Source organism: Lutra lutra, chromosome 5 (assembly GCF_902655055.1).
Source record: "Lutra lutra chromosome 5, mLutLut1.2, whole genome shotgun sequence".
In the NCBI taxonomy this organism is placed as follows: domain Eukaryota; kingdom Metazoa; phylum Chordata; class Mammalia; order Carnivora; family Mustelidae; genus Lutra; species Lutra lutra.
Window position 1 is genome coordinate 121335968 of NC_062282.1, and position 21831 is coordinate 121357798.

The 21831-nt window shown below is 38.3% G+C and overlaps 1 protein-coding gene across 1 annotated transcript in view; it reads right to left on the reverse strand.

The window, feature by feature from the left end:
• Window positions 1–6281: 6281 nt before the first annotated feature.
• PCSK1 (proprotein convertase subtilisin/kexin type 1) overlaps window positions 6282–21831 on the reverse strand; it is a 43768-nt gene continuing 28218 nt past the window's right edge. The window contains exons 11-15 of the mRNA XM_047731434.1: window positions 16824–17057; window positions 14144–14301; window positions 12763–12896; window positions 10429–10590; window positions 6282–8738 (exon numbers count right to left, since the gene is read on the reverse strand). Of these exons, the coding sequence (XP_047587390.1) occupies window positions 8361–8738; window positions 10429–10590; window positions 12763–12896; window positions 14144–14301; window positions 16824–17057 (1066 nt within the window). The 3' untranslated portion in view covers window positions 6282–8360. The remainder of the gene's footprint in view (window positions 8739–10428; window positions 10591–12762; window positions 12897–14143; window positions 14302–16823; window positions 17058–21831) is intronic.

Genomic DNA, 21831 nt, shown 5'->3' on the forward strand with positions numbered 1-21831 from the left:
CAGCATTTTACAAATGTACATGACCAGGAAATCCTTTTTCTACACACACACACACACACACACTCTCTCTCTCTCTCTCTCTCTCCTCTCACTCCCATATACCTGCGCGCAGACCCCACTGATCAATATGCTGCAGAACATACTAACACACTTCAGGGAAACAAAGGACAAATTAACATCAATGTAGGAAGGCCAAGGAATTGGAAGGCAAATAAAATGTCCCAACATAGTAGAAAACTCTGAGAGTTTGTGCCTAGACTGTAATGTCCTAATTCTCAATATGGTTTAGCAGCTCTGGGTCTACACTACACATAAATTCATGAGGATGATTTTTTTATTTAGAGATTTTATTTATTTATTTGACAGACAGAGATCACAAGCAGGCAGAAAGGCAGGCAGAGAGAGAGAGAGAGAGAGGTGGAAGCAGGCTCGCCGCTGAGCAGAGAGCCTGACGCGGGGCTCGATCCCAGGACCCAGAGATCATGACCTGAGCTGAAGGCAGAGGCTTTAACCCACTGAGCCACCCAGGCGCCGTGAGGATGATTTTTGATTTAAAGGATGCTTGAGCTGTCGGGCTGGCCTGTTGTCCCCCTAAGAGAAGAAATTTGATTTATTCCAAGATAGGTCAAGGAGTGATGACTAACAAAGTCAACGCCCTGTACCACTTTCAGATTTATTAGGATTTTTAAAATTGGAGGTAAAGAAGCAATATCAAATCTATCTAGCTGTTTCTGGAAGCATGAAATTACCCGTTAAGGCATCAATTCAAACAATTTAGATATAAAGTTAAAAACACATTAGCATAGTGAAAAGATGGGGTCAGAGAGACTAGTTTTAAAATCCTGGCTTATCCATGTGACTTTGGGCAGATGATATAACCTTCCTGGATCTCAGTTTCTGTATCTGTAAAAGCACTTCACTTGCAGAATTATACAAACATTAGAAATAGTAGGTTTTATTCTTATGAATTAACTCATCCTTGTGAAAATATATAATGTGTGTGTTTACTACATTGTAGTAATAATCTAATAAAAGTTATTTCTATTATTTCAAATAGCAGAAAATAATTGATCGTATAAGATACACAGAGCTCATTAGATTCTCATACTATAAATATCTTTTAAAATTATGTCACCTTTCTGTCTTGATATAAGGTATACAACTGGGATTCTGGAATAACTGCCAAGTTAAAATCTCAACTCGACCACTGTGTATCTGTGTGACCTTGAACAAACCACATTACCTCTCACTCCCTCAACTTCCTTGTCTTCAATGCAGGGACAATAACATTATTTGTCTCCTATTTGTTGTATAATCCTTAAGAAAATTCAGTTAGAAAATGTACTGTGCTGTGCATATAGTTAAAAACTCATTGCTTTTCATTGTTTTTAATACTAATGTTCAATGCTGGATAAAATGTTTATATTTGAAAACTGGTATTACAACTCATTACACAAAAGAAGATTCAACATAAGACACAATTAAACAAATGATTTCCTTTTCTTGATACCTCCTTGCTCTTTACTTGTCATCTCTGGCTTTCCCTGGCCTAAGGTAACTGCTCTTTTAATTCCAGCTATCACTCTGAGCACTCCTTGTCATTGTAGTCTACTCTACATTGGCTACAATGCCAGTGTGAGAAGAAGGTTCACATTGGAATGACAGTTCTCCAAGCAACACCATCTTGACCAGTGAAAATTTATGGTATTCCTCTCTTTTTCATTGATTCCAATATTTTCTTCTGTATTGAATTTGTAGATAAGAGCTACAAATTCGAATCTGTTTGGCTCTAAAATCCATTTTCTTTTCATGACACCACAATAATAAGAGCAGCAGTTTCACTAATAACAAAAACTAACATTTATTGAACTTTTACTAGGTCCAGGAGCTATGCTAAATTATTTATCTGCATTATCTTATTTAATCCTAATAGCAAACCTGAAGTGGTAGACTTCTTTGTTATAAATGAGGAAATAAGGCCCAGAGAGATGTAACCTGCTCAAGGGCACAGAACTGGGAGACGGGAGAGCCCAGATTCAGATTCACTTGTGGCTGTCTCGAGAGCCCACACCTCTCACCACTTTGGTTGGTATTACAATTTCAGACTTTTTGGGGGGGCCCTTTAATGATTAGAATAATATCCTTTACAGCAACCAATTGATAAGCTTATAGGGCCTTGTGGTTTCTGTAAGTAAAAAGAACATCATTAACAAAGTGGCAACAGGTTCAGGACCATTCATTCATGTTTAGTAGATGCTGGTAAGGAATGATCAGAGCCACGGAGTGAACGTTCAGATAAACAGGGTGAGCTCAATCTACCTGTGGGAGAGATAAGAATCTGTTGGGAAAGATAAGATCTCAACAGTGCATTTTCTTCATTCTGATTCTCTCTGATAAGATAGCTAGAAATAGCCCATACATTTCTCTTTCACTTCTAGCCCCTTAAAAATTTTGGTTCAAAATTTGTACTAACCAGGGCACCTGGGTGGCTGCTGCTTTCGGCTCAGGTCATGATTCCAGGGTCCTGGGATCGAGTCCCGAGTCGGGCTCTCTGCTCAGCAGGGAGCCTGCTTCCCTCTCACTCTCTCTCCCTGCCTCTTCGCCTACTCGTGATCTCTCTCTATCAAATAAATAAATAAAATCTTTCAAAATTTGTACTATCCAAAAATCACCACATCTTCCAAAACAAACTGGCACACTACTGTGGAGCACCCAAGTGACACCTGCTGTAAACTGGAAATTGTGCATGAAGTAGGGAAAGTGCTAGACCCTCTCCAAGAACAAGTTTCAGGGTGGGCCCTGGTGGTGTCTGGAAAAAAAGTGAATATGTGGGGCACCTGGGTGGCTCAGTTGGTAAGGTGTCTGCCTTTGGCTCAGATCATGATCCTAGAATCCTGAGATCAAGTCCACATTGGGCTCCCTGCTCAGTGGGTAGCCTGCTTCTCCCTCTCCCTCTGTCCCCCTGCTCGTGCTCACTTTATCTAAAATAAATAAATAAAATGTTTTTTTAAAAAAAGTGATGCTGCTACAAGTAACTGTACAGGATTTAAGGTAAAGCCTAAAGGCTACCTTGCTTACTTCAAAACATCACCTAGATTTCTAAATCCCTTGTCAACGGGGCTCCTAGGAACAGGGATGAAGGGATGGAAGGTGGAAGGGAATAATCACAACAACCCTCCAGGAATAAACCTGAGAAGGTTTCCCCTATACTCTTCAATGAACAAGCGCTCCTTTTGAGCTTGTGGCCCCCCTCTTCAGGTAAGTATTCAATTAAGATACTTGCAGTATGGGCTTAGATGAAGGTACAGAGTGCGTAGGTTTTGGAGGAGAGTGGAAGGGCTTTCTGGAGTTCCCGGCTGCAGATTGTGTGGAAATAACACACCTGGTAGAGGCTCAGCATAGAAACCAGGAAAGTGGGAATGCCTGGCTGGCTTAATCAGTGCATCTGCCTTCAGCTCAGGTTGTGATCCCAGGGTCCTGGAGTGGAGTCCTGCATCAGTCTCGTTGCTCAGTGGGGAGTCTGTTTCTCCCTCTCCCTTTGCCCCACCCCTCTGCTTGTACTCTGTCTCAATCTCTCATAAGTAAAATCTTAAAAAAAAAAAAAAAGAAACCAGGAATGTGATTTCTGCTTCCCTCAGATATGCTATGACTAATAACTATAGTCAACTCCTTGTCATTAATTGATGATAGAGTAATGCTTTCATAATATCTATATGTAGCAATATTCAGGTAATGCAGACTTTATAAATACACAGATTGCAATCCAAAAGGTAATGTAAAAATTATTCATTTTTTTTATGAGAGATCTTTGTTTCTATTAAGCATTGCCTTTCTAATAAGTAGTGTAAACTTGATCTGAGCCAATCAAATTTTCTTGCCTTGCCCTGGGGTTGCATCTAAATTCTGAGAGAGGTTAATGGAAGTATCAAGACATTGGATGGGGTAGAAATGGGGGAGTAAGGAGAGCATAGGTGTCTGTTCTGAATTCTCTTCTACCAATGATATTCTCAGTTGAAACATCAGTTCTAGTCTTTGAGAAGTCCTGGGCTAGATCAGTGTCACGTAATGTGACTCTCAGGTATGTGTGAGTCACTTCTGCTCTCTACCGTTACCTCCTAAATAAATTACCCATACAAAAATCATTCATTATCTTAGCTCTGGTTTCAGGATGAACTAAACTAAGGCATAACTTTAAAAATGACAATTTTAAAGTTTGGACAAGGTCTTTGTTTAGCTATGGGATCAACATTAAAAGGTGTATGATTTAATATTAGCTCTTTTTTGTGCGTGTGCTCTAGACTCAGGAAGGTACAATTTGAAAGGGATGGATGGTATTGGTAGTATAATGTACAAATGGAACTTTTATTGTATAGTCAGTTTTGTTGGCACAGTAAGGCTGCATGACAAACTACCTCAAGACTCAGTTGCTTACAACAAGTATTTATTCTCATGCTCCTAAGTTGCCATGGTGACAAGTGCAACTTATTTAGGCAGCTGTGAGTTGGCTGGATTTGGTTCCATAATGTGAATCTGCTCCATATACATTTGTTCTGGAAACAGGCTGTAGGGACAGTAGTTCCCAGAAGCATTTACTCTTCTCATAGCACTGGAACACTGAAAAGCAAGAGCCAAGCCAAACTGTGCAGGCAAATTGAAGGTCTTTGCTTGCATCACATCCATTGGCTAAATTAATCACTGGGTCAAGCTCAACATGGATGGCCCAGGAAACTATACCCGGTCCACAGGGGTTGAGGGAGTGGAGAAAATAATCATCATCATCATGTGTATTAGTACTGTAGCCTTGCAAAATTAGGAGGCGGTTAGGAAAACATTATTCTTCTTCCTTATGGATTTGAAATTGTATTTAAGAATTAACATTTATCTTCATATGTATTTGGATTTGTACTTGCAGCCTGCATATGGCTAATCTAAAATATTACCTCATGGGCATTCAAAGCAAAATAGAGAGCTATCTTCAGCTCTCCTAGTGGGTAGACTTTGAAGATGGCTGGATTTCAAGGACAAAAGCCAGATAGAAGTGTTCTTCTGGAATTCTTGAAAAAATTATTTTAGTTTGACTGAGTATTTATGATTCGGGAGAAAGGAATGGAGTCTGGGGAAAAACCAACCCCCTTGGGAGGAAGAGGTCAGGTTCTGAAGTAGTAGGGTGGTCATTCTAGCGATGGAGGTTTGAGGCAGGAGAGGGATGTGGACCTGAGGATGGGAGATCAAAGTTGGAAGTTGGAAGTTTCTGATGAAGTGGCCTCTGGGGAGAGTCAAATGTTGAGCTACTGTAGCTGGCCTATAAAGAAATCATTTTTTACAAACTGTTGCTAGTCCTTTCACACATAGTCAGTCCTTTAGTTTTTGTTCTTTTTTTCCTCAACACTTCAGTGAAGGCTCAGTCCTATAACTTTGGATGTTGTGAAAAAAGTAAAAGACTGAGCTATGAAGGAAAATGAAAATACTTATTAAGGTAAATTCTTAAATTGCCTTTGAGAAAGCCCATTTTTCTCAAACGAAATTAGCATCTTAATATAAACCCTCAACTTTTCTTTTTTTACAGTTCATTTGGAAAACACAGTAAGAGAAGGGGATCTTGTTTTTGTTGGAAACATGAGCTTTTTTTCCTTTTTGACTTAGTGAGAAACCATTTATTCTTATGTATAAGCATATTTTACATATTCTGGTTAATACATCAAGTGTGTAATGTGGGAGTTCCCTTAAAAATGCTAAGACAACACATGTTAAATTCAACTACACATTGTATTAGGCTATTAGACAAATGTCACTTTTAATATCGCAACACATACATGTTATACTTTTTTTTTCACTGACAGAGGAACATGCCTTTCAAAAATATTTTATTGGATGAAACTTTCTTATTCTCAGGAAATTTTTGGTTCTTTAACATAATTTATTATGCCTTTTAAAATTCTGATAAAAGCATTGGTACATTATAAATACCTGTAAAGAAAATAGAGTTTAAAATTCCGAGGGAATTATTATATAAGTTTCTTCTTTTACATTTTCACAAAAATCCACACAGGCACTGAGAAAGACTGACAAAAATACATTATGCCTGAACAATATACTCCAGGTTGGAAACATTCAAACATGACTTTATTTAAATATTAAAGCTTCTCTAGGGTGAAACTTTGGCTACAATCCAATGCGTTGGTTGGCATCTTAACCAGGAAAAGATACGTTAGAAGGATAAAAAAAGAAAGCTTCATACAGTGAGCATGAGAGTAGGAAAGGGGAAAAGAAGAATTTTTGTTTATTACTATTCATTGGCCTCTCTGGGTCTTAGCTTTGTTTTTTTAGTTGACAACTTAACTAATAACTCTCTGGTTCTTTCTGGCTTTAATACTTCTTGATGTGCTGCAATTTTCAAAATTCTGTCCAACACTCTGTCTCAAACAACATGTGAGACTTCTAAGGATAGAGCGATACTGCAGCTGTTTGAGAAAAACATCCTTGAAGCATCACGGGGATTGCTCTGCAGATACTCCTCTTGTGCACAAATACAAGTGGTAGACTAGGAGGTGAAGCTTGGTCTTACCCACCACACTTCAAACCATAGCAAGTGACAGACTCTAGTCTTCTTTTTCTGCTAGTTCATCTGTAGCATCCTGAAGTTCCAACTTTACGAAAGAATTACGAACAACAAATGCAGTGGGAGAATGCCGGCATTGTAGGTGACATGAGCCTTTGTGAGCGCCTAGAAATTGGGAAGCTAGGGGTTGGCAGCTCGTGAATTCGGTATAAACGGTATTCAGGGGAGGCGAAATGAAACAAATATATCAAACTGGATTTCAGAGGTACTTTTAGGGGTCTCAAATGCCATTTTTCTCCACCTATAATTTAACCGGATCATCATGGCAAGTTTTCATAGTTATTGATTATACAGATCTTACCTGAAAGAAGTAGATGATTTTTTTTTTTTCTGAATGCATTTACACTCTGTATGTGTTGTTTCATGCAGCAGTGGGAAAAATGGAATGCTTGTTGGGTGCCGACCGGTAGGGTTGAGGTTGCTACAGTGAGCAACACGGAGCGGGGCACATCGGGAACCCGGCACTCAAATCTGGCTGGGCAGCTGCTATGCAGCACTAGCCAACTATTGCCAGGAGGGAAAATGGGTCTGAGAATCAAACTTTATGTGAAATTTCATATTTTCAGTAATCACTCACATTTTGAAATCATTTGACATGCTGAACAAAATCTACCTGAGGGACAAATGGGACCTGTGGACTGGAGTTTGTGGCCTCTTGAGTTAAATCCTGGAAGCAATTTGGTAAACAATTGAACACTATCAGCTGTGAGATTGGGGAAGAGCCTTCAGCGGCAAGGAATGAACACCCAGACTTAAAGATCCAGAAAAACCTGTTCGAATGAATATAATTTAAAAGAAAAATCTCCCCATTATAAATATTTTCCTGTTTATGTTGGTTCTCTGTGTCGTGAGTGGTTTCCTGCTAGTATTGTTAAAAAAAATATATGACTAGGAATTTGCCAAGTCCCAAGTGTAAGTTTTATTCTAAGAAAGTAATATGGATTAGTTCTCTCAGTATGTAGCTTGTGGCTGAGAAAGGAAATGGTAACAAAAACCTTCATAAGGGGAAACCTCCATAAGGGGACAGAGCACACACAGGTCCTGGACACCTTTAGAGTCACAGAGCCCTCTACACAGCTCACCAAGCAAAGAAAAATGGTCTAAAAGTGCTCAAACTGGGTAACACAGATTTTGAGGACTGTTTCTGGATCTCGATGACTCTCCTTCTTCCCAAAATGGCCAAATGACCACTCCCTGAATGTGTAGTACTAGGAGGTAGAAAAGCCAAGGGAATGGGTCTAATTGTGAACTCTTTCACTTAGAAATTTTCTAAACCCACTTGGGCATCACAGTTCAAAGAACCATGTGGCAAAGACAAGGGACAAGTCATAAGAGCAGTTTTCTTTGCTCTCATTCTTTGCAGATTACGTCTTCAAATTAATCTCTAGTCCAGGGGATGCCTTTTCTTTTGAGAAATGAAATGGGAGGGCTCAAGGAGGCATTCTAGTGTGGTGTGAGGACCATAAGCAAAATGAACTGTGGCTCCAGAAAGAACAAAACATTTCACTTGTGCACGCAGGGAAGATATGTTTTGAAGGAGCCATGATCAATTCAGAAGTGGGATTTTCAACCTGAGCTCGTCCCTTTTACATGTCTAGTTTGGGAAGCAAAAGCAAAAGTACCACCAAAGGATATTATAAGCATAAGAACCAATGGCAAAAGCAACCACTTCAGACACAGGCAAAAATCTAAGGGGAAGGAGGAAGCATGAGTATTTCCAACTCAGGACCACACACAGATGTCAATTTTCTTCCCTCAGAATGTCCACCAGAGCCTGCAGCAGCCGGTCGTCTCTGTGCTTATAAGGTTTCGTGTTATAGAAAACATCAACGTAGTCATTATATAAACTATCCTCGGAGTCTTTAAGCTGGGAAGGCTTGTTCAGCTTTTCCAGAGCTTCATAGAAATTTTCGTAAGGGATGTGGAGCTTTGCACTTGGAGACTTCTTTGGTGATTGCTTTGGGGGTGAGTTTTTGCTGAAAGCACTTTGCAGGAGTCTCAGCATAGCCTCCGATGGGGCTGCCTCCACCAGCTCATCCCTTCTGCCCCCGGAACTGCCACCGTTGGGGCTTTTTGATGCAAGGGGGTTCTTTTTCAGGTTCTCTTGCGTGGGCTGCTCCTAAAACACAGAATGCCACCGACAAAAGGAAGAAAAGTCCTCTTTAGAGCGAAGCAAGCCAGATTTGGCCCATGCCTACTGTCTACTCCATGGGAGACCACTGGAGAAGCAGAGGGAGCATGAGGCTTAGAAACATACTAACTCAGGGATCAGTCTTAATTTTTGTGCTTACTGATACCCCTGACACCTGTTTCATCTCTCTGAACTTCGCCTATAAAATGGGACCAAGAATACTTTAATGTCTGGTGGTTTTGAAGACTGAATGAGATGATGTATGTATTGGTCTCCTTCATTTGTCAGCCTGCTGTAGTAGAATTCATTTCAGGGTATTTAATAAATTTGAATTTGTTAATTTAAATTTATAAATTTTGGATGAAAAGAAAAAAATTTTTAATATAGCTTCATCTTATGAAAAGTAAATAGTTGACCATTCCTACTCCCTTTCCTCCCTGCCCATGTTTTGGGATGATATTAAAATATTTAATAAGTCCTAGAGAAGGCACTAACAGTGCTACATGTGGAAGAAGTTTCCTGGAGGCCCCTTGTTCTGTCAGGAGCTACCCTTTCAGCCCCTGAGTTTTAAAAAGGGGTCTTGGGAGAGACTAGGGTGATGGACTGGCTAGGGCAGGACTGGATAGAGCAAAGAAGAAGCTCTTTGTCAACCATTGTGGAAGTATCTCAACGTTTTCACAACTACTATGTCTCATTAATAGTCCTTAAGGAATCTTGGAGGGAGAAATACCCACAAAGTCAGCTTGCCTCTGGGATTGTGAAGAGAAGGTCCTTGGAAAGCGGGGGAGGAACAGAGGGGAGATACTTTGCAGGATATAAATGGAGGCAGAATCTGAGCTGAGGACCTCACACAGCTAGTTTATAAGTTTCTTAAATAAATATTATGTCTTTGTATCTTCCAAAATACCCATCACCGAGTCAGACGTCAGGAAAACTCATTCTGGGAATTCTGATAACCTACTTCTTACATCTGAGGCTCTGTGCTAGATGCTGGGTGATTAAAAGATAAAGAAAATGGGATGCCTGCCCACTGTCTGATAAGGGAGAAGCCAGCAACCTCAGTGAGCCGACACTGACAGGAATGGGAATGACTGACTAGCTATCCTATGAAATTTTCTCAGAGAAATTGTGATTCAGTAGCTTCCCTTGGAGCTGCCAAGAAATGTCAGCTAAGGAATTAGTAAAGAGAAGCCTATAAGACTTGGTTAGCTGAGCCTTGTTTTTCTTTTTGGAAAATGAACATACTAATGCCTTCTAACCTTCTAACCTTCTAACCTTCTCTAGGTTAGAGGGGTCACTGATGAAATGGCACAGTGTCAAACAAACAAAACAAATCAAAAACTTAAAAACCAAGTGTAATACAGATGTTAGGCATGTGTGATTGTGCATAAAGAGAGCTGTCTTTACAATTTGTTAGTTCATAAACGGAGAAAAGTTATGTCAGAGGATTTCATAATTTTGAATTCAGCAATTTTAATTTCTAAATTCTGGACAAAAGAATAAACTTAAGAAATATTAGACCTTTATGGAAAATGGTTTAGCCCTCCCTTCCCTTTCCTCTCCACCCATGTTTGATTTACTCCCTGCCTGAAAGTTAGATCTAGCTCCCCTCACTACATTTTGATTAGGGTTCAAAGAAGAGTGTGCCAAGAACCCTCAGGTACAGAGCCCCACAGACCTCCCCTGCGTCCACCATCTTCTCCACTCCTCTTCTGTCATTCTGAACAGTATTGTAGGAAGTGTACACACGAGGCTGTTTCATGTGTTCTGGCTGAGAAGAGGTCCCATGCAAAATCAGTTTCCAGTTGACAATTCTTCCTTCATTTTGCACTCTTCCAGACTAAGGAATAAGCATACACATAATTTTAGGATGTGTTCTAAGAAACGTCAAACTCCTTAGAAATAACTATTAAGATCTAATTTAAAAATTCAGAACATTCCATGGGTAGAGCGCTCTGTACACAGAAGCAAGTCACTGGATTTACTGTTGCCATGAAAAATGGCATTTTATAGGTTGAAGGATTTAAAGCATGATTATTTGCTTCATTTGATTAAAAAAGCAGAACTCTTTACATGAATGTTCTTTTCTAGTCTGTTCTTGGAAAGTTGACTTTACCTTCTATAAATAGCATTATATTTAATAATTATCAACTTGTAGAAACATTCCAGTGGGGAGGAAAAAAGCCTCTACCAAGCATTATGAATAGCCTTCAGTATTAACCAGCCCTTAAAAACTGTATATTTATGGAAACAGTAATGATTTTCAGAAGCTCAACAATTTATGCTAAAAATAATATGCTGAAATGTAAAATATCTAAAAAAAAAAGTCTGCAAGTGTAAAGTCAGATTTTATAGACTTGATATAAAATAGTCTCATCTTGATAAACATATTTTCTTAGTTTTCTTAAAAATTGGGTTGGGGCACCTTGGTGGCACAGTCAGTTAACCGTCTGACTCTTGATTTTGACTCAGGTCATGATCTCAGGGTGATGAGATGAAGCCCCACAATGGGCTCCATGCTCAGTGAGAAGTCAGCTTGAGATTCCCTCTTCCTCTCCCACTGCCCCTCCTGCTCCTGTTCACTCATTCTGTATAAAATAAATAAAGTAACCTTAAAAAAAACTGAGTTAAAGAGCAGAGGTCAAGTTCAAGAATAGGACCACTTCTTGCTCTCTCTAAGGAAGTAGGAATTTTACAGATTCGGGTTCTAAATTACAATTTTAGCAGTCTTTAGGAGAAAGGTACTCTCAAATAAAAAAAAGGAACAATGACTATAGAATTTGTATTAATTAAATGGAGATCTTCAGAAATTTAAAATCAATTATTTTTTTTAAAGATTTTATTTATTTATTTGACAGAGAGAGATCACAAGTAGATGGAGAGGCAGGCAGAGAGAGAGAGAGGGAAGCAGGATCTCCGCTGAGCAGAGAACCCGATGTGGGACTCGATCCCAGGACCCTGAGATCATGACCTGAGCCGAAGGCAGCGGCTTAACCCACTGAGCCACCCAGGCGCCCTAAAATCAATTATTTTTAAATAGTTTATCTAGATTTTGAAATCTAGTGCTGATAACTTGTAACATTTCTATCTGGGGAAAGGTCAGACCAGAGCCCTATTCATTAATGTGCTCAGGCTGTGAAAAATGCTGGAGAAATGATGCAAAGGTAGATAATTCAGATGTTTTTGGCTTTTTGTTCAGACACTCCTTACTCTATTTTTGTCACTGTGAGTTACAATTTTAGAAATATACCAAAGAGTGTTAGTAAACAGTGAAAGAGAAATGAGAAATGCTTTTCAGCTTGTTTCATAACTGAAACAAAACAAAACAAAGACGTCATATTGAATAAGATACCTTGTCCAACTAGTAAATAGCACTGCAGTAAATATTGATAAGAATTTCTTCATGTGACCCCAGCAGAATGTCATAGCAAAGGTTTTGTAGCATTTCATTATCTTTGTTAGTACAGGTGATTCTGGTGGCTGAGCATGTCGTGGGGCTGGCTGCATTCTGACTTTGGAACACCTGGATTTGTCACACTGTAATATTACTAACCAATGTATCTTCTTTTCTTTCTTATAATATGTCTTATTTATTTATTTAGTCAATCGATCCAACCAATCTAAGGAGCTAAGTGGGGCGCCTGGGTGGCTCAGTGGGTTAAGCCGCTGCCTTCGGCTCAGGTCATGATCTCAGGGTCCTGGGATCGAGTCCCACATCGGGCTCTCTGCTCAGCAGGAAGCCTGCTTCCCTCTCTCTCTCTCTCTGCCTGCCTCTCCGTCTACTTGTGATTTCTCTCTGTCAAATAAATAAATAAAATCTTAAAAAAAAAAAAAAAGAAAGAAATAATAAGGAGCTAAGGGGGCAGAGATTGAAACACTACACCTTTTCCTTACTTTACTAGGGAGTGCCCAGAGTTCCTTACGGCCTTGATGAATGATGATACGAAACTTAAAGGACTTCAAAATGTTTGAAAGTGAGCCTGCGGTCCTCTATCTTTTCATTTATACTTACCATGTCTGTAATTCGCAAAGTCCAGGTACCTATGGGATTCTCTCCCCACGTGTGAACAGACATGAAGTCCCAATTCTTAAAGCCATTAGGAGATGTATCCCGCTCTCTTTCAGCCAACAGTACAGCGCTGGTCCCTATTTTCATAGAGCAAACATCAGTTAATGAATGTCCTAACAACTCTAAAAATAGGATAAACTCTAGCATCTGCTAACTGAAAATGAAAAATGGGAGAGATTAGCCCCCCTAACTTTCCCTTTTTTTATAAGAGCAGGATAGAGACATTCATTTAAAAAAATGTTTTTATCCATAGCAGTTAGCATATTGCCTGGCATATAATAAATTCTCAATAAATATTTTGGTAAAATATTGAATGAATATATTGATTAAGGTTTATTTGAATAAGGAGAATCCATCGAACTACATTTATAAACTATAGAGTCAAAGATCTAAAATATGTTTTAGTGTAGACCTAAAAAAATAAAGCTATATCAACTTAGTAATTTCCTGTCTAGTATTAGTACTAATTGTTAAACCTAAGTTTTCAAATTTAAGCTCTCTCTATATATCTCAAAATGAAACGGTCAAATTCATACTAGGGCCACCAATGAGAAAACATCCCACCCATACTTCAGGCCAACTTCAATATATCTAGAAAGCATAACTCCAAAATTAACAGAGTCCAGTCCAAACCTCTCGGAAGTTTATATCCTGGAAGGAGATGATAAAGAGAGCTCATCCTTCCTCATATGTAGCCTATAGCAATTGAATTTAGTTAGGTGAATCCTACTAAAACATGAAAGAGGATTAGGAAGCATTTCCTGGTTGGATTATATTTCATGGTTCACAAGCTCTTCCCCATCCATGATCTCATCTGAGTTAGTACTTTCTCAGGGAAGGGTAATTGCCTGTGTATAATATCGTATGGCCTTTACAATATCATCATGGACTATTTGTTAGTTTTCTCAGTCCTCTTTCGTGGATCAGAATTCCTAATTTTTCAGTTGATACCTAGGATGTGTCTGATATATCTGTCAGCATTATTAACTATCAGAGTAACTTTCACTAATGTGTTACCTAAGAGAAATGAATGATATTAAATGAATGATAAAAATGAGAACATTTTAAAATCAGAAAGATTAATTGATATTATTTGAATATACCTTATTCTCTGCTTATCAAAGGACAAGTGGGAATGAGTAGGCAGAGTTCTGATGGCAAGAAAAATGAAAAATAGGCACACTTTTTTAAGCCCTGAAAAACATCTATTGGGAAACTCAGTAATATAAATAAAAAGAAAACCATGGATTTAAGTTCATTCAATATATTCTTAAAAATGTAAACAAATGCTTTAGAATAAATGAGATATTTTTAAAAGGTTTACCAGCAGCAGAAGTGAGTGTAACATGAAGGTCTCCTCTTCGGGAATATTCAATCGTTGCTTCAAATTGCACATGTTCCAGGGACTTGATGGCATTTTCTTGTCCTTCACAGGCTCTTGTTGGAATTTCAATGATAACTTCTCCATTACCTTTCAGGGCTCTAAATACATTTTTTTTTTAATCACTGAATAAAGTACATCATTTCTTCTTTGCATTTTAGGCAAATATATACACATTAGTCTTGCTTAGATAGTTAGCTAAGCTCTCCCTGTTAATGACTAGAACCCAATTCAGAAGTAACTATAAAGTATAAATGCTAAAGGTTATTACAGAAATAAAAAAATAAAAAATAAAAAAATAAAAAAGGTTATTACAGAAATAAAAAAATAAAAATAAAAATAAAAAGGTTATTATAGAAATTTAAAAAATAAAAAATAATTAAAAAATTAAAAATTCTATACTTTTTATGGTTCACAAAAAACTACAAATAGCCAAAACAACCCTGAAAAAGAACAAAACTGGAGGCATTACAATTCCTCATTTGAAAATATATTTCAAAACTACAATAATCTAAACAGTATAGTACTGGCATAAAGACAGACATAGACCAATGTAACAAAAGAGAACTTAGAGTTAAACCCATGTGTATATGGTCAACTAATCTTCAACAAGGATGCCAAGAATACTCAATGGGGAAAGAGGAGTCTCTTCAGCTAAGGGTGCTGGGAAAACTGGATATCCACATGCAAAATAATGAAACTGGACACATATCTAATGCCATACAAAAATCAACTCAAAATGGAGTAAAAACTTACACACAAGACCTGAAATTGTAAGTATAGAAGAAAAAATATGGAAGAAGCTTCATGACATTTGTCTTGGCAGTGATTTCATGGTTAAGGTGTCAAAAGCACAGGCAACCAAAACAATTGGGAATACATGAAGCTAAAAATCTTCTGCATATCAAAGAAGACCATCAACCAAATGAAAAGACAACCTACAAATCAGGAGAAAATATTGCAAACCATATATCTGATAAAAGGTTAATTTATAAACTATATAAAGAACTCTTACAGCTCAATAGCAAAAAAAAAAAAAAAAATTAATAACCTGCCTAAAAAGTGAGCCAACTACTTAAATAAACATTTCTCTAAAAAAAGACATACCAATGGCTGACATGGAAAAAAAGAATTTTTCAACTTCACTAATCATCAGGAAAATGCAAATCCAAACACCTATCAGAATGGCTCTTACCAAAAAAGGCAAAAGACAGCAAGTGTTGGAGAATATGTGGAGAAATTTGAACCCTTGCACAATCAGTGGGAAAGCAAAGTGGTATAGCCACTATGGAAAACAGTATAGAGGCTTCTCAAAAAAATTAAAAAAGAGATCCAACAATCCCACCTCTGGATATTTATCCAAAATAATTGAAAACAGGATCTTAGGATCTCGTGTTCATTGCAACACCATTCATAATAGCTAAGATGTGTCTATTAACAGATGAAAGGATAGAGAAGATGTGGAATGGAATATTAGCTTTAAAATAAAAAGGATATTCTGCAATGTGCAGCAATATGGATAAATCTTGAAGACATTAAGCTAAGTAAAATAAACAAGCCACAGAGAGCGATATACTACATAGTTCCACTTACATGAGGTATCTCATATAGTCAAATTTGTAGATTCAAAAAGTGGAATTGTGGTTGCGTGGGGGTAGGGGAAGGGGAAAATAGAGTTACTAATCAATGGACATAAAATTTTAGTTAAGCAAGATGAATAAGTTCTAGAAATCAGCTTTATAACAGCTGTACTTAGAATCAACAGTAATGTGTTGTACACTTAAAGATTAAAGAGGGTAGATCATATGTTAAGTGTTCTTACCACAATAAGATAGAATAGAAAAGAAGGTGTTAAGGAACACAGATACAAGAATACAATACTTTTTGCTGTGGGGTCGAATGGCAGGTTTGCCTTGAACCCATCAAAAAGTGGTCCATTACTGCTCTAATCGACCCTCTTCAGAAATGATACTATCTCCATAATGAATGTACCCCAGGGCTCCCACCCTCAGGCATTTTGTGTGAGTGGGTCTTTAGTAAAATCATGGTTGCCTTGATGGAATCAACAAAACAGTCACTCTAGATTCTGCTTCTGTGGCCAGATCTGGTAGGCTGGATATAGTCTCCATAAAAGCAGTATGGTAGAGGATATCTCATAGAAGAGAAATCATGAATCACATAGTACTGTGGCATGAAGTGAGGATCTTCTGGAAATAGGTTTGGGATAACGCTGGTTGGCAAGTATTGCATTTAGTCAATTCTAAGATGCATTTTTTGAAAAAAATTATCTTAATATCTTTGAATTTGGGATCAATCTTCAAACTGATCATTGGTAACAGTTTAATTGGCAGTGATTTTTCTTAGTGATATATAAAACAACGATACATCTTATATAGGTATATGAATATAGGTAGGCCAGGAAATGGAAAAGGGCAATATGCTAACATGATTTGCAGATTTCCGATCTCTCAGTGATTCCCATGGACCCACAGGGAACTATGGCAAATGCTATCTCCATCCGCTTCAGAAGGGTAGGTAAGAAAAAACATAGACAGGGTGACAAACATTATAATCAAATATTGCCATGGGTACACATTTCTTTAAAAATCCTGCAAACACTCACCTGGGCTCAAAGTTGTTATCCTTTACCACACACTCTTTCTTCTCAGGCACACTGGTCCAGGTCCTGGGATCAGCTAAATCCACCAGAGCTTTGGCATTTAGCAACCCAAATCCAAATCGACTATTCACCATCAAGCCTGCTCCATTCTTTTTCCATCCAGGGTTATTGGCCAGTGGGTCATACTCCGAGGTCCAGACAACCAAGTGCTGCATGTCTCGCCAGGTGAGATTTGGGCTGGAGGGGAAGTGACCCAGAATATTTTTAAGGGACAAAAAAAATGTTTCCTTGTAAAATTAAGTGTTAGAAACAAGCATCTTCTATTTACAGATTATAAAGTGCCCTTTGCAAGTGTACTTGTATAATTCTGGTATGTATTTCTTTTGGAATGTCTTTTCATTCAGAATTTAAGATATATACTGAAAACTTCTCCCATCTAAGTTAAGCTCCTACTATGAGTAAAATTTGGTCTTCAATATAGTAGAAATGTCGGATTTGGCCCCTGATTTTTAATTACTTAAATTTAAATGAACAAAAATTTTAAATGCCAACACTTCCTTTATGTCTTCAGTCTTCTGCTATCTGTTAATAGCGTTGGTACTTTCAACATTATGTACCCACAGATGAGGCCTTGAATTTTTCTTAGGAAGACTCAGATTTTAAAGACACAGTCTGGTTACCTATCCTTAAATCCTTTTGCCTCTTTTCCTTATATATAAAAATTAAGAGTATACTTATCTTGAGCACTGAGTAATACATGGAACTGTCGTATCACTATATTTTATACCTGAAACTCATATAAGACTGTACATCAACGACATTCTAATGTAGTTCTAATGTAGACTACAACTAATTCCAGTAATTAAAAATTTAAACAAATTGTCAAGAAACTCTTAGCTACTTGAGATCACTCTTGCAAGGTACTACACTGAATACTTTGGGGATATTGAAGGAGGTGGTTCTTTCTTGTCTTTAGGAAGCTTACAATCCAGCAAAGGAACTAAGCCTTTGTATAACTCTAATGTATCTGCTGACTGCTGTGTTCATGGTGTCATATATTACAGGAATTGAGAGGAGGAAGAATTCTGGGGATGGAAGATCTGGGAAAGCTTTGCTGGAAGGAAGTGTTCCGTCTGAACTTCGAAGATTGGGTAGAATGTCAGGGAGTGGAGAGATGGAAAAGGGAGATGGAAAAGAGAGAACAAAACCTACAAGGGGGAAAGTGTAGAATGTGGCTGGAGTACAGTGGGTAGTCTGGTTGGTGGGAGCAGGGAAAAGGTGATAGAGTACTGAGCCCGATGGTGAGGACCTTGCATGCCAGGAAAAGGAGATTACCCTGTATCCCTTGGGCAATGGGGAATCAAGGATTTTTGAACAAGAAATGGTGTAATCAGAAATCTTGGTAAGATTAATTTATCAGCAATATAAGATACATCAGAGACACTTGGGAATGTTGGATCTGTTAAAATGAAGATGCACCCTTCCCGGATCACTCTATTTAAAATTTCAGTTCTCCTCACAAACTCCTGATCTCCCTTATCCTGGTTCTTTTTTTTTTTTTTCTTTTATAGTATTTACCACCAACCAACTTACTGTGCAACTCATATATATGTTTCCTATATTAGTAACATCCGTCTCTCCTTCTAGAATTAGCTGTAAGAAGGGCTGGGATTTTTATCTATCCAGTTCTCCAGTGTGTACCATTCAGAAGAATGCCAGGCCCAGGGTATATGCTGAATTAAACGTTGGTTGGTTGAATGACTGAATATGCCTGAGTGTTAGGTGGCCCCAATGATTTTAAAACTTATTACTATTTGTCATTAGATTCTTTCAAGATCCCAAGTTTTTCCTTAGCTTTGAGACTTGTGTTGTTTCTAAAAAGCCAATCAAGTATTATTCAATAAATAAATACCCAAGTGTGTAGTCTTTAGGTTTTCCATCTTAGCACTAAGTTGTGTAACAACCATCAGGGGAATCTGGCTCAATTTGCTCTCTTCCCCCAGAGCCCAAAATGTGCTGGTTAAGCAATCCCTGTTGACAAAAAAGAGGCAGTACCTTCTTAAACATTGAGGAGTCTGGTTTCTGGTTAAAATCCCCCATGTGATTTTCAGATCTCTTCAGAAGCATGACAAAGGCTCTACCTGGGAGGCTTTCTGGGGAAACTGCTCTCCCCATGCCAGCCTGGGTGCACAGCCCATGCACTGTAGTCCGTGGAAGGAGTTGTCATCAAGGACTTAGGCCCCCTACCCAGTCAAACTCGTCCCGTATTTATATTCCCACCCCTTGTGCCTTCATTTCTAGGTCACCTTATCTAAGGTGGTGGGCAGAGGTTTTCTTTAGGTGTCTGCCTGTGCCCAAGGCCTCTTTTGGGGAAAGGAAGAAGAGAACTTGAAGACACTTCTACCCACTCTGACTCAGTACCCTGTACCTTCCTCTCATTCTTCACTCTTGCCTCACCCCAGAGTAAATACAACTAGCAGGGCTTTCGTTTGGGGTTCCCTCAACAGTGACATGACCCCCATGTCTGCACTATTTCAACCTCCCCTTCAACTGTACACTCTTCCATGGGGGAGAATGGAATGGGGTGGGGGATGTCAGCATTATCTCTGATTTTTGACTCTTGCTTAAAACACTGTAGTTAACAAAGGCTTAATTCTTTGATTTCTGATTTATTGCTTTAATCAGTTCTCCTGATACTTGGTAGGCTAGTTCTCTCTCTCTTCCATCTCAGCCCCTGACAAACATAAGAGTTAACTCTGGGGAGGACTGATAGAGTGCATAGACTTAAGAGTCCCAGATGGCTTGCATCATAATTACCTGTTAATCATATAAATAGTGAAAATTCCTAAATCCCATCCTAAACCTATTGTGTCAAAACATCTGTGGATGGAGCATGATTTTTATATTTATATTTCAAAAAACTATCTAGCCAATTCTACGTCATAGCTAAAATGATAGGAGTTGGAAGAAAGCATACAGGCATATAACCAATTCAGACAATTAGAAGTGATTTCAAATCATGAGGCCAGAATAGGGAGTAATAGAAAGCACAGCAAACCATATCTTACCAAAGACCTATGTGATCTTAAGCAAGTCACTTCATTTCCCTTGGCCTGAGGTGACTCCTCTGTAAGATGAAGGGGTTGAGTATGATAATCTTCAGAATTCTTTACAATCGAGATTTCTATTTGCCCAATATCATAAATACCTCATTTAGATTGTGTTTCCATGTTGGCCAGCCCACATTAAGGAATAATTAACTAGCTGAGCAGAAATGGCTATTTTCTTAATGCAGAAACTAATTCTGTTCTATGAAGCATTTTATTGAAATTCTTGCTTCCTTCCGGTTTTTTAAAGGAAGTTTTAGGTAAAAGCCTCTTATCAGTGTGGTCAATGGGAAACATCAGTTTCCCATTTGGACCATCAGGGCAAGCAGGTGTGTATATGGAAGTTGGGAAGAGGAATTGTACTAGGGTGGCATAAGGAAGGCAGAGTTATAATAATCAAATACAAAGCATAGACTTTCTATAGAAGAACACTTACTTTATATTTAGTTGCAGGTTTTATTATTTTTATTTTCTTTTACCTATTCTTTGCAAAATATTCAAGGGAGCGTCATTGTCATGCAGTTAGGAAAATTAAGCTTGTTTTCCTAACAGAGTTATTCTTCATTTGTGTGATTGCATTTCAGAAGTGAAAAGGAGCTGCTAACAATAGTGCATCCCATTCCTGACAGCCTTCCTTTGTTAATTAGTGCTCAACAGCATCCACAATAATTAAATTTTTTAAAACTGCATTAGCTTGCTAATCAAGGATATGTTTATAGAAAATAAGGGTTATGGAATTAAACATTGAAATTAAGCATTGCTTCTAATTAGTGTGGGTAAAGTAATCTGGAGACAAAATTCTAATGTGAAAAATCTTACAGGCTACCTGGTTCAGCCTCTAAACACCTATAAGTAAGCCTTGATATTAAAGATTTTCTAAACTGGAGACTTGCCAACATTGCACAACTCTGAGTCAAGGATTTCTTTGATGTGCTTTATCAAAAGGTTTTATGCAGCATTGAAATTCTATTTCCCTTCCTCTAGCCTTTCATGGAAACAGAAAATTGGTTCATCTGTACAATAAGACTACGGTTATTGCCTGCTATCTTTCTTAAGTATACTGACCGCTTAATAATAATGGTGCCAGAGTCACTAGTTCAAGGAATTCCTGTCTCTCATTATATATATCTATAAATATATATAATATGCCTATTAAGTGCCCTATCGAGCATCTTAACAACCACAGCTGGATGAGATTATAGAAAAACCTTTTTACAGCAGTTGTTTCTTGAAATTTAGTAACAGTACTACTAGCATTGAAGCTGGCTGGGATACTTGTTAAAAATGGGGATTCCTAGGCCACATACCAGATGCTTGTGAATCTGAGTGGCTGGCACTGGATTTGGGAGTCTGTCTACTAATTAAACTCCTAAGGTGATTGATTATGCTGGTATTAAGAATCACTCCTCCAGGAAAGGAAAGTATTCCTCTATACACATTTGAGCCAGGAACCATTCTTTCTCCTTCCTTCTCCTCTTCCCATTCCCCTGCATTCCAGCTATGTCTTCTTTAATGTAACATAATAAGTAATCTGCTTGTGACAAAGAACCGTTTATGAGAAACTCAGGAGCACACGAGTCATGGCAGTCCTTGATCAGCATCGATCTTCTGAAGGCCCCTTTCTCTGAGGGGATGATAGACTGCCCTTCAGCATCTCCTCCCCCTTGCAGGGCTGTGGGAGGCAATGAGGGACAGTAGCTCATGGCTCAGGTTTGAGCTTACACAGACCTGAATTTGCATCTCTTTGTGGGATCTTGGTTACATTCTTCAACCTCTCTAACCTCAATTTCTTCTTTTATAAAATGCAACTAATAATATCCTTTTCATGGGGGAGGGGGGAAGGGAGAAGGTGGAGGGGTTATGGACTTTGGGGAGGGTATGTGCTATGGTGAGTGCTTGGAAGT